General features: G+C 39.1%; 1 protein-coding gene across 7 annotated transcripts in view; it reads left to right on the top strand.

The window, feature by feature from the left end:
* EPS8 (EGFR pathway substrate 8, signaling adaptor) overlaps window positions 1-12,675 on the top strand; it is a 125,939-nt gene that overhangs the window by 101,673 nt on the left and 11,591 nt on the right. For 6 of the 7 annotated variants that reach the window (XM_066184455.1, XM_066184453.1, XM_066184454.1 and 3 more), the window contains 3 exons: window positions 2,999-3,132; window positions 6,928-7,039; window positions 7,897-8,040. In XM_066184455.1, coding sequence (XP_066040552.1) covers window positions 2,999-3,132; window positions 6,928-7,039; window positions 7,897-8,040 — 390 coding nt within the window. The remainder of the gene's footprint in view (window positions 1-2,998; window positions 3,133-6,927; window positions 7,040-7,896; window positions 8,041-12,675) is intronic. The other variant, XM_066184460.1, reaches the window with a different exon arrangement.

Raw genomic sequence — 12,675 nt, forward strand, 5'->3', positions numbered from 1 at the left:
TTTGACCAACTTTATAGTCAGCCCTTGGCTTCTCAACCAAGATTCTGTCCCTTCTTTTTCAATAGAATTTATCAGAAAATGATCTTTGTTTTTTGTGAAATTTTAAAGAATATTATGTGGATTTTTTTGCTTTTTAATTAATAAAAAAAGGGTACTGTCTTTTTAAACCTACAAATATTTTCCTTTTGGAAGGTTTGGTATTTTGTTGGGAGGATACAAGATTTAATTTAAATTTTTATTTTTCTCTACTGGTTTTAGTTTAAATCTAGTGTTAGCTAATCCAATGTGCCCTTTTAGCAGCTGTGAGATGGAAGTACTCCTAAGAATTTCTTGGGTTCATTTAAAAGTCTTTTCTATCTTGGGGAATTTTTATTGGCTCTTACGGGATGTTGTTTTCTTGCAGATCAATTCTCTAATTTGAGATAGCAAAGCCTCCCCAGCAAAAACTTCCAATCACATTAAAGCTTTATTTTCATGAAAATCTCTGTTAGTCAAAAAAAAAGGTCAACACAGCTATAGAGATAAAAAAAATTTGATAAAAATGCTGCCAAGCAAAGGAGGGATATCATGATACATATTTGATTACTTAAAACACTGTATGGCTTTATGCCTAACAAGATACATAAGAATAAATGTGGAAAAAAGTAAGTTGTTGCCAGTGATTTATTTTGAAAATAAAAGCATTTAGTGAAGTTAATGGCCACAGTAATGTCAAGTATACCTTTTGCCATTGCTGTCACCACCCCCTTCCCTAGTGATTTCTGAGAAAACATCAAACATTGTCTCATTTTTCACTACTGATCTACATTTCCATGTATTTTTTGTCTATATTGTGTTCCTTCTAAATAATAATAATGATAATAATGATAAGAACAACAACAACAGTACTGAAACTTTTCAGATAGTATTAAGAAAAGATCATTCATTTTTCTCTTCTGATGATTCTAAGAATTTCACATTATTTATTTAAAACAAATCTGAAGGAGGAGAATATATTGAGGTATTTCAGTTGCTTGTGTTTCAGGGAGTTGATTTCACTTCAGTCTTTTTCCTGCATTGGTAGTTGTTTATGCCAACTTCACCTCTTTGTCTTAACCTTCAAAAGACACACATACACAAAAAAAAAAAAAAAAAATATATATATATATATATATGTACACATATATATATCTCCCAATTCATTGAAGCAGTTTGTGTGACTCGTTCCTAGGATGTCAGGCATTAGTTTCATGACTGTCACTGATTCCCACAATGTTCTGGGCAAATGATTTAACCTTGGTACCTTGGCTCCCAGTGCCCATGCCTCCCTAGCACATCCCTGGGGGAAAAGGCACTGAGCTGCTTAATAGCTGTGAAATGCTGCAGGTGCTCAGCTGGAAAAAGCTGCCTGAGTGCAAAATGCTGTTTTGTCTTCATCAAAAGCACCGCCCTGGAGTGGGTGATACCAGGATAATTATTCTTTCCTAAATCTGCTGCAACAGCTTGTTCAATGAGGAGAAATCAGCTGAGAATGGAAGTGTTCATCTCTTGGGACTAATTGGCCTCGTGTGTCCCTGTGGAATTCATCTCCTCAGAACCAAGGCTGCCTGTGGAGAGCTGTGCTGGGAGAGGAGAGAAGGTGCATGGCCCTGTTCTCCCTGCTGGCAGAGCTCTGGCATCAGGAAAAGTGTATTTGGGGTTCCCACCCCTAAAAAACTCTTTTCTTCTTTCCATTCCTGAATCTTAGGGTCCAGCCACACATGCAGCTCCTAGCAGAGGGGTTTCAAGATGGTGGCAGCTCAGCAATGAGGACTCAAATGTGGTGAAACAACCACACCAGAGAGTGTCCAGTGAGGCTAAAGCAATGCAAATAATTTGTGGGTGAAGTAAGATGAATTCCTGCTTCCTGGGTGTCTTTTGACGTAAGGCATAAGCCAGGCGACACTGGAGATTTTTTTTCCAAAGACGTCTTGATCACAGTGTTTTAAACAATATTCTATTTGTGTGGGGAGTTCTGTGGGGTTTAATTGCTTTTCCTAAACCCTCAGTCCCCACAGTGAAGGTCTCTGGTGCCACATCAGACACCTGGAGGTAGAGATTAGGTGAATAACTTTTCTGTAGCCACATTAACAGAGATAAGAAAAAATAAGCCAAAAGCAAAAACAACACGGAAGAAAACTAAAAAACCACAACAACCCAGGCATAAAGATTTGGCAAATTCTGGTGAATCTCAGCCAGTCTAACTTGTGCAGCTGGATGGTATAAGGAAAGGATAGGAAAGAAGCTATTTCAATATCATAGTACCCACAAATGAACTGTTAAGCTTGGTCTTGTTTTTGGAAATGGTGATTAAGATCATTCTTGCCTAGAATAGGGAGTGTCGATGCTGAATTCAAGATGATTTTTTTTGTTAAAAATAAAAAGATTTCCTAAAGCCTTGAATGTTCTTACATAAAGTATGATTATTTTTCCTAATTAAAATCCATAAGTGTACCAACTATCACACTCCTTTTTGCATTTCTTCATGGACTACAGCCATATTCAGTGAGGGTGTGTGCTGAATGAGCTTTTTCATATTATGATCTTGCAATAGAGTGAAAATTTCACTTCATTTCTTGCACAGACTTACTGTTGGCTGGCTAGAGGTTTGTGGCTCGAAGTGTACATGCAGAACAGAAGCTCAGAGCAGTTTTACTGTGCAGTTTATTTTAAAACAGCTCAGCCGCTGTTTATAAGTTGTGTTGCTGTAGTGATACCTGAGAGATGACACAGCCCCTTGCCCCAGAGAACTGTTTTTCTGAAGAACATCCAATATTAATGAAATGGGGTGACTCAGGATAGAAATTCCTTTATTCTCATCTGTTTGATCTTGAAATGCGAAAGTTATTAACTTTTCATGGCAGAACCATGGGCACCTGAGGATGGGGGAATGCTGACAGGGCCCCTGGGGGTGGTGGATGAAGAACAGGGGAGGATGACACTAATCTGTGGGTGGCTTTGTTCCCTTTTTGTCTTGCAGCCTCCCGGCGTTCCCGACTACCCCCCGGCGGATGGGTATGCTTTCAGTAACACGGCCTACAAGAGAGGGCCTCTGCTGGACCAGGGGGCAGCTGTGGCTGCCTTTAAGCAAACTGTTAGCCGACATGTAGATAGGTAACCCTGACCCTGGTGCTGTGGAAAACTGTCCCCACTTCTTGCTCTCGGGGTGGTGGGATCTGAGACTCCCTCTGGTTATGTTGATGCCTTAAGTTGATGCCCTGTCTGGGTCGCCAGAAACTGATCCTGTGGGAAGGCTGACCTGAAACAGAGACTGGACAGAGCTAAAAAATAAAGTAGGTATTTATTGGGAGGCCTTTAGGGTACACCTTGGGCAGGACAGGAGCCTGACCAGGGCTGCACCCAAGGTGGACTAAGAATGGTCGCAAAATGGATGACCAGTCACAAAATGGATGACCGGTCACAAAATGGATGACCAGTCACAAGGTCTCACACTTTTATAAGTTTTGGTCCATTTGCATATTGGGGTTTAATTGTCCAATTACAGCTTCAGATCCTGAAGTCCCATCCTTCTTGCTTTCTCTCTTCAGCCCACTGTTGTTTGTGCTTTTGGGCCTGAAAACTTGTAACAGTTGTCCTTGGTCTTCATTAGGGAAAGGATTTGTTTTGTCTCCCTACTCTGTGAAGAGAACTCACTAGCACTTAATATGAGTCTCAGAACTACACCCCTAGACAGCACAGAATGTGAAAAACACGAACTTAAGGCATCAATATCACTGTCTCTCCTGGGGAAGTGTTTTTGTTTAGCAGTGGGTATTCTGCTTTTCCTTATCTGAAGTATATCATTAAGACTCCTGTTGTATGATTTCTATGAAATGCTCTCTTTGTCTGTGATTTTAAATTGCTGCTTTTGTCAAAAGTGATACGGTGGATTTCCAACCCAATTGCAAGCACAGGATCCACCCACTTCAGTTCAAATTTTAATTCTGATTTGCTCATGTTTAAATACACTCTTTGCTCTTTTCAGAATTACAAAGAATGACAAGTCTGCTCTGAGAGTCACCTGTCCTCCTTTTGATTCATTGTTTGATTTTCTTAGCTGCCCACTTAGTGCTCCGTCATCTCCTGCTTTTTGTTTTCTGGGCTGGTGTTTAAGTATCCACTTTCAGAACAGTGACACCTTGTCTCTTCCATCCTCTTTCAAATGTTACAGAAAATGCTCTGAAATGTTTGCATAGCAAACACTGTCTTTTTGCACATCCTTTTTCACTCCCTTCATTTTATCCTAAAACTGAATAACTTGACAAGATGATACGAAGTGATCCTTGGCCTTGTCTCTGGGGAGATTTCATACCAGCACAAACTGTGGAAGGAGATCAGTAAAGAAGCATTGGAATTCCTCTCCTGTACCAAACCATATCCCCATATATACTGTTTGAACAGTATTTGGTCTTACAAGCCATGGGAAGATGTTTAAGCTAAGTTTTGGGGATCAACTTGCTGGTTAAAGCATACTCAAAATAACTCTTTTGATGAAAACCCTTTCAGAATTGCTTGTTTTGAGCCATGTGCTAAAAGATCCTGCTGCTAATCTGCATGCAAGCCAATTCCCACGTGGTGTGCAGGTTGAAGGCACAATCATTTTCCTGAACTTTGGATTTATTCTTCATAGCAACAGCAGCAGATTAGTCATCTCTTAATTGTTTTCTCAATCTGGATTGCCTGTTGCATTCTTGTCTTGGGACCAGTCATCTTGAAATCTGGATGATCTGCACTCTAAATTCCTTTCCCTTACCTGTAATGTGGTAAGACCTGTTTTGTCCTTTCAGAGTAAGAATATTCCATGCAAAGTTTTAGAGAAAGAGCCTTACTGCATTAAACTGTTGATGGTATCAGGGTGTCTGTCTGGAGCTGAAAGAATTATCCAAGCCTCCTTTGTGGTGGGTAAAGAGAAATGAGTGTTTCTAAGGAGCAGTTCATGAAAGGTGAATTTTGTCTTTGGAAAGCTGTGGAATGAGACCTGCTGTAGTGTAAGACATGCTTCCCTTGGGTGATGCAAATAAAGTGTCAGAATCTCAGACTTTCAGTGGATATTAGGTATTTCAGCAACTCTGATGCCACAAGAGCACTGAATAATTTTCAGCAAGTTTTGTGCTGTTTCAAAGTAGCAGTTTTATGCTGTGTAGTTTGGCTTTCATTGTCATTTGAAGAAAAAGCTCTCTGAAGGTCTGTGCAACCCTCTAGGCTCTTGAGCAGTGGACAGTGAAGAGCTGAGGCCTGAAATTATGGTATATCTGACAGGCAGTAAGAAACACAGTGGAGGAGGATGGAGGGTAGTGATCAGAATATTTGATCCCAGAGTAAACTGACTCATTAGGCTGGGCTTGGAAAATCAGGGTCTCTTCAGAGGCATGGGTCCATTGTCTGGCGCATGCTCTGGGCGTGTTGCTGAGTTGAGTATCACTAAAATGTTGACATTTTAAAAAATTCTTCGCGAGGTGTATTTTTTAAAGGAATCAGGATAGTTAGGTGTGAACAAAATAGGAAGACACAGTTATTAAAACGACTTTGGGAAGGCTGCCTAAAAGTTAAAGTATTGTCAGAGCTATATTAGTCATATCTCTGTGATAGGAAGAAAGAAAATCAAAATTAGATGAATTTTAAGGGGGTAGCAGGAAAAATTGGTATTACTCACATTGTTCAGTCTCCTAACAGCTATTCTGCAGGCTGGGGGTTCTCTCCTGCTTTTCATTCTCTCCCTAAATACTGTTAGTGTTTTGTCTTCCTTTCCAAATAATCTTTCAATCTAAATATGATTTTCCTTGGTTCTGCTCTTCAAGTCAAGCGAGACAGTTCTCCACAGCCATGCAATAGCCAGGTAGCTGCTGGGTTGCTCAGGCCTAGCTGGAACCCAGAGTTACACAGCAGCAGCAGCAACCACCTGTGTTCATATCCCCAGGCTGTGACCTTGTACCCAGCATTTCAAGCCTTGGATTGCTTCATGTTTTAATTAGCTGTTTGGATTTATTTGTTTATGTATTTATTCATGTGGGATTTTTTTGTTTGTTTGCTTCTTTTTTGTCTAGTACGGAGTTATGTTGGGTGTAATTTGCAGCAAGTGTATGAAGTTACTGAGGGGGGTGGGGAGGGTGGGTTTGTGCACCTGTTTGGAGTGGGCTGGGGACTTCTCAATTGAACAAGTGTTATGTCAAAGAAAGTAGTAGCTCTGTAACCAAAGGCACTCTGGACAGGTCTTTCCTCATGGAAACAGAAAGATACAGAGCTTATTGTGATGTGCCTTGTTCTAAAATGAACTTGCCAGTTCTGTGCGTAACTGGCAAGAAGTTATTTCTCAGTCTTAATTGATAAAGTATCTTGAAGTTGTTAAAGTTGATGGCATCTTATGGTCAATTAAGGACACTGATCTACAATAGGTGAACATTTTTTTAGAGTTTAACTCCATTAGTATTGATGGCAAAAAATTATTCATCTATTATGTATTGGAAACAATCTGTGATGAACACTAGAAATACAATTTCATACAAAGCCCAAGCTATCAATTATCTCCTAAGTATAGCCATTTGTTTATATGGCAAATGGCTGTTTAACCTTCTGTAGGAAAACAAATTAAATATAGAGTACGTGTTTGTTTTGAAACAATTGCACCTGCTAATCAAGGTTGTTATCGTACATCTTGCAAGCAGAGAGCTGATAAAGATTGGCAGTTCTTGAGGTCTGTGTATTTCAGCCACCTCTTTATTTTGTTTTATTTGTACTTTTTTTTGGCACTTAAATAAGTGTGTTATGAATAGGTAGTTCTACAGCAGCATCATATTATGGTTGAGAGGTTTTTGTTTCAAAAAATGTTTTGCAGGTTATTCACAAAGGGCATTTTGGTTTCTTAGCTGCTTGACTGTCTCACTGAACAATAGTCTGATCTTTGCTCTGCAGAAACTATGAAGCACACAATAAAGCACAGAGCAAGAAATACGCCAAATGCAAGTACGAATTCGTGGCAAGAAACAACAGTGAGCTTTCTGTCCTGAAAGAAGAGATTGTGGAGGTAATTTTGTTTGCAAAGACAACACACAAATTTCTGCTGCTACTCAAAGCTGAGGGTACCTTTCCTGTGGACAGTGTGGCTTTCCTTAATGTTTGTTTCAACGTGTTTGACTTAGTGTGGAAAGTTCAGTTAATTTGATCTGCATCAATTTTGCTGACTTAGGAAGGGTGCTGTAGAGATCCGTGCTCGAAATACTTTTCTGTGTTCCTTCCACCTTGTCTAGTGTTGCTTTTAATCATTGAGTAGTGTTTAAATAACTATCCCTGTGCTCATAGGGTATAGTGAAGGACTGTTCTTTCCGAGAGGATCTGGCACCATAAAAGTGAGATACATTTGGAAGGGAAGGAGCAAAAAAAAGGGAAAATGCTGAGTATGAGAATGTGGGGCAGGCAGTCAGACTTCTGACTGCTCCTGGCCATCCTGGTCCCATTCCCTGATTACTAAGAAGTGTTGTGCCTCCAAATTTGTGCTCCCCCAGAGATGCCTTTACTTGGGTTATTAGCAGGTTTTTTTATTCCTTTTGTCAACATCATGTTGCTGAGGTGGCAGCATCTCTGTGCAAGTAGTCGATTTTTGTTACTCTGTCTGATCCAGCCCATTCCTGAGTTTTACAGAACATCATTACACACTTACATATTCTTTCTTGAGAGCCCCATTTTGAGAAATGCAGTAGAACTGTGTAGAATTAATGATGGTGAGAATCAGGGAAGATGCAGGGGATTTTCAGGAACACATCTGTGTAAGATCTGCTGGCAGGCCAAAGTTGTGGGTTTTTTTTTTTTAAATGATTCACAGCCTAAGTACTAGCAGGAGGAAAGTCAGAAAATATAGGTAATTAATTTACCAAATTATTTCAGATTCTGGATGACAGAAAGCAGTGGTGGAAGGTTCAGAACAAAAGTGGCAGCACAGGCTTTGTGCCAAACAACATTTTGGACCCTCTGAGGAACGCAGAAGGCGCTCAGGGCTGGCCGGAGCCTGCCTACACTCGCACCATCCAGGTACTGTCCATCCTGGGGAAAAAATCCTCCTCTGGAAGTATCAGTGTGTGCATGGTGGAGGAGGGAGCAGAGTCACAGCAAGGCTGAAATAGCTGTGTGTTCCACTGATGCCTCACTAAAAATGTTCATTTCTTCTAAAGGCTGAAGGTGATGTCTGTATTTCACAGAGAATGCAGTTGACAGAGATGCAGCAAAATGTTTTACCTCAGTTTTTTTTTATCTGCTTGTTTGCTTAGAGGTGGTAACTTCAGTCCTTGTGGATGTGTATGCATTTATTTTAATTGCAAATATCCTTTGTGAATTGATAGCTGTTGATGCCAAAGAAGGAGTTTGAATTATTTAAGGTAGGGTCATCTTTGTTTTTCCTAGAAGAGTGAACTCTAGCTTTTCCTTTTATTTTCTGTCTTTGTGTGTCTCTATCCCTGCCTTGAATTTATTTAATTGTTGTAATTTTGGAGTCATAAAAAGGAGGTACATTTGCTTTTGAAGTCACAAAGCAGGTATTTTTCAATTATTATGTCTGTGCATCAATAGCACTCTATTATCCTGACCTAATTTTAATTTTCTTTCTTTCATGTAGTGGTGTGGAACTAATATTTTTGTTGCTATTATTTCTTTTATATGTTGAACAGAATTAGAGGGTAAATTACGTTTAAAAATTTTTACATCAGCACAATTATCCACCCAAGTAAGAGTATACAGGATAAAGTTGTAATATGTATTTTAAGACAAAATTTAGGGGTTTAGAGGCTGCTGAAAGAAGTTAGATTTTGTAAGACCTCTTTCTTTCCTTTTTTTTTTTCCTAATGATCTTGAAAGTTTAGGCAAACAAGTTTGGATTAAGCAGAAATTCCCAGCCTGCCTCTAAATCAGACTTTTAAGCCAAACTTCTGTTGCAGCTTGAAGTTTAATAATTCAATCTAATTTAATATTCATTCATTGTGTCTGCACCTTCCAGCTGATGACTGAAAACCAAGAAATGCCACAGTGTTTTGCCAAATAATGTAGCAGCCCTGCCTTGATCTTGGTGGGCTTGAATCAGACCGTTTCTGAGCTTTCCTCTCCCACATTGTTTGCCTGTAACATCTTGGCTCATTCTGCACTGATTGTGGATTTGCCTGTGAAGTGAAGCATGCATCTGGAGTGCTTTTCAAATCCTGATTTAAAGATCTGGCTTGGTTTTTTTCTTTCTGTGCATGTTATTTTGTGTGTTTGGAATTTGCCACTGAGTCCTGAGCAGACTGAGTACAGTTTTGAGTTAAGATTCTCACACTATTCTGTAGTGCACTGCAGGGTTTGAAGTTTTCAGTTTGAAATAATAACATGACATGGCACATAATAAAGTGATCATTTCCACAAAGCATTCTCCATGGGCCTATGAAAATTAGGGTCAGGAAACACCGTTTAAGATAAGTTTGTTACTTCGCCCTCTGGCAGGTTATTCTACAGTTTGATCATATTCAAATGTGAACTTGAAATACTGTGAAATTATTTATGATCATAACGAATTGCACAGGATAAATGAATTCTTTACCAAGACATGTCAGTAATGCTGTTTTTTAACTTTGTGGTGATTATTATAATTTTAGCACTCCTGAGTATTCTCATTGTCTGTTTCCCTGTGATGGACGCATGGTTCATTTGGGCAATGTTTGCATAACTCCATTTATTTTCCCAGCAGCACTATGAGACATTGGTGCTATTGCAGAGAGAGCTGAGGCCTTGAAGGGATGAATGCCTTGCCCAAAGCCAGACAGGAGAACTTGTGGGTAGAGCAGGAAACTGAAGTGGTTCCTATCAGTGCCTTTGCCAGACCCTGAACAGGAGCAGGCTCAGTGCCTGGTGCTGTGCAGCTTTTGCTGCTCTCCCAAGTTGTCTTCATCTTTCAAAAACCAACTTTCGAAGTGGCCTGGCTGCTGTGGCCACCTGCAGATAAGTGTTACGTGCAAAGGCAGTGTCTTCCTTTACAGACTAATAATCTTCAATGCACTGCTCACCAAAGGGTGTTTGTAGATTATTAGGAAGAATTAAGGATTCCATTGAAAGAGAGGATTTTTTTCACTTGATTATGCTACAGACACCCCTTCTCTGAGAGGTGGATCCCTCATTATCACAAATATTCTCAGAGCTGCAAAGGTTTTGTTTTTGTTGTTTTGGTTTTGGTTTTTGTTTTTGTTTTTTGTTGGTTTTTTTTTGTTTGTTTGTTTGTTTTGCACTCATTCTGTCCCCCTGCCCAGTAACCTCTAAGGTCACCACACATTACTTTGAATCCTGATTTTTCACTCAGGTGTTTTCAGGATCCAGGTCCCAAACAGCCACTTAAAAGCACTGATGTGATATAGCCAGCAATACCCCAGTTATTTAATTATCTTTGTGAATCAGAGGCTGTAAAATTGTTTGTCTTCTGGTCAGTTGAATTGATTCCAGGAAACAGTATTTTTGCTTGTTTGGTATCCTTGTACTTTTAGGAGAGCATTTTGCTGAATTCCTCTATAGTTAATTATTGTTAGAGTTTTCTGCGGTGCTGGTAATTAATTCTGTTTATTTATTGTGAGCCAGCACTGGAATTTCACCATCCTATTATATATGAACATAAAGAGTTTCCCAAGCACTCTGATTTCTTAATTTGTAAAAATATTACTGGTGAACTGATAAAATAATCCATCATAGTATTCCCTATTTTCTGTGCACTTGATTAACTTTGTTTTAACACTCTTGAAAATGAAATTTGAAGAACATAATTAGGATAGAATTGTGTATCTTGGTGGGCATGTTAATTAATCTCCTGACACCCTTTTGGAGGTGAGACAGTTATATTGTCAGTGATGTGTACAAAATCCTTAGGCAGACAGTAAATGTTTAATAAGGTGCAGTTTGTCCATTTTTCTTCTTTTTTTTTTTTTTTTTTATAAATGGGGTCTAATCTTAGCTAATAACATTTTGAATAAGTAAATTCTGTCTAAATTTCCTGTAAATTCAGTAAAACCACTAATGTGGCGTACTCTGCAAAGACCTGCTTAGCTGTTTTTTAATGGGATTTTTGTAGGCAGCTGTTTGCATAATAGCTGAGCCCACCAAAGTAAACTCTGGCAAAAGACCATGCTTGAAATTTTCTCTTCCAGTCTTGAGCACCTCATTGGCCCTTTTGGCGGAAGATGAGAGGTTAGTTCTCTCTTGTCCCTTCAGTGGAGTCCCAGGAAAACATCCAAACCTCAGTGCTGTTGACAAACTGAGGCTGAATGCTCTGCAGCCCTCTTGGTGGACTCCTGTCACTGTGCAAACAATAACGTGGCACTGAAACGTTCAGAAAGAGAGGAAACTGAAAGCTCTGTGTCTGTGTTAACCTAATGAGAACATTTCCCAGCACTAACACTGCTTTTGGTTGTTTCCAATGCCTCTTGGTCTGTTTTTCCCATAGTTTGAATATGTATATGTTAGTGTATATATATATACATATATACACTATATATAATACTATATGCTTGTAAATATATCCTTTTTATAATGCCAAAATATATTTGAAAATATATTGTTCCCACTCTTTTACACTGATCAAGAATTAGGGTTGGTACCATTAGCATTTTTACTCAAACTTATAATTTTGCTTCCATTAGAAATAGATTGAATCATACTGAATCTTGTTTTTTTTTTTTTTCACCAGATGCAGCCTGTACTGTGTTGAAAACAGCTTTTGGGACTTAATTTTTTTCCTGTAAAAACAAAGATTTTTCTGGCAAGAAATAAGAAAACAAAATTTAGTCCCAGTAAGCTTTTATGATATAAGCAGATTTTTAATGAATGTGTGTTTCATCACCATTCCAAACAATTTAAAGCATTTGTTCCAATTCATGTGAATTGAGGAGTGCAAGTAAATTCGTAAAAGAAATAAAAATACAAGGAAGAAGGAAAACTAAACCCCAGAATTGTTCATAGTTCTTTCTGCTGTGAGGAAATCAGTGAGTCAGCAGATTGTCCAGGGTGAGAGACTTTTCCAAGGGCAAGGAGTGACAGAACAGGGGTAATGGCTTTAATCTTAAAGAGGGCAGATTTAGATTGGATATTAGGAAGAAATTCTTTACTGTGAGGGTGGTAAAGCACTGGAACCAGGTTGCCCAGGGAAGCTTTGGGTGTCCCATCCCTGGAAGTGTTCAGGACCAGGTTGGATGGGTGTTTGAGCAATCTGGGATAGTGGAAGGTCGTCCTGCCCATGGCAGGGGGTTGGAATTAGAATGAACCATCAGGTCCCTCCCAACCCAAACCCTTCTGTGAGTACAGGCCTGAGAGCAGCAACCTTTATCCCATTTGCTGAGGTAGCCAACATTTCTCCAGCTAGAAAAATTAAGCACTTTTTAAATATCTGCTGTGACTTAACTCTTATTTTTCTACAGTTACGAGTGTTTTTTACATTCACCTGATGATCATCAATCCATTGGCAGTCTTTTCCTTGGGTTTTATTTTCTATTAAACCTGTTTCTAAGTTTCTGTCTGGGTAGGTGCTCTGAAAAGAGCTGATTGCTTATATGGCATCACATGTGTATATTTTGCAGCCAGCACTCTGTTCCCTATTCAAAATAAGGAAATTAGAATAAATCACTGTTAGTTTCCTAGTGAATAAGAAGAGGTAATTACTAAGAC

This window comes from Chamaea fasciata, unplaced genomic scaffold (assembly GCF_029207755.1).
Source record: "Chamaea fasciata isolate MVZ Bird 193981 ecotype frontalis unplaced genomic scaffold, bChaFas1.0.hap1 SCAF_5, whole genome shotgun sequence".
Classification (NCBI taxonomy): domain Eukaryota; kingdom Metazoa; phylum Chordata; class Aves; order Passeriformes; family Sylviidae; genus Chamaea; species Chamaea fasciata.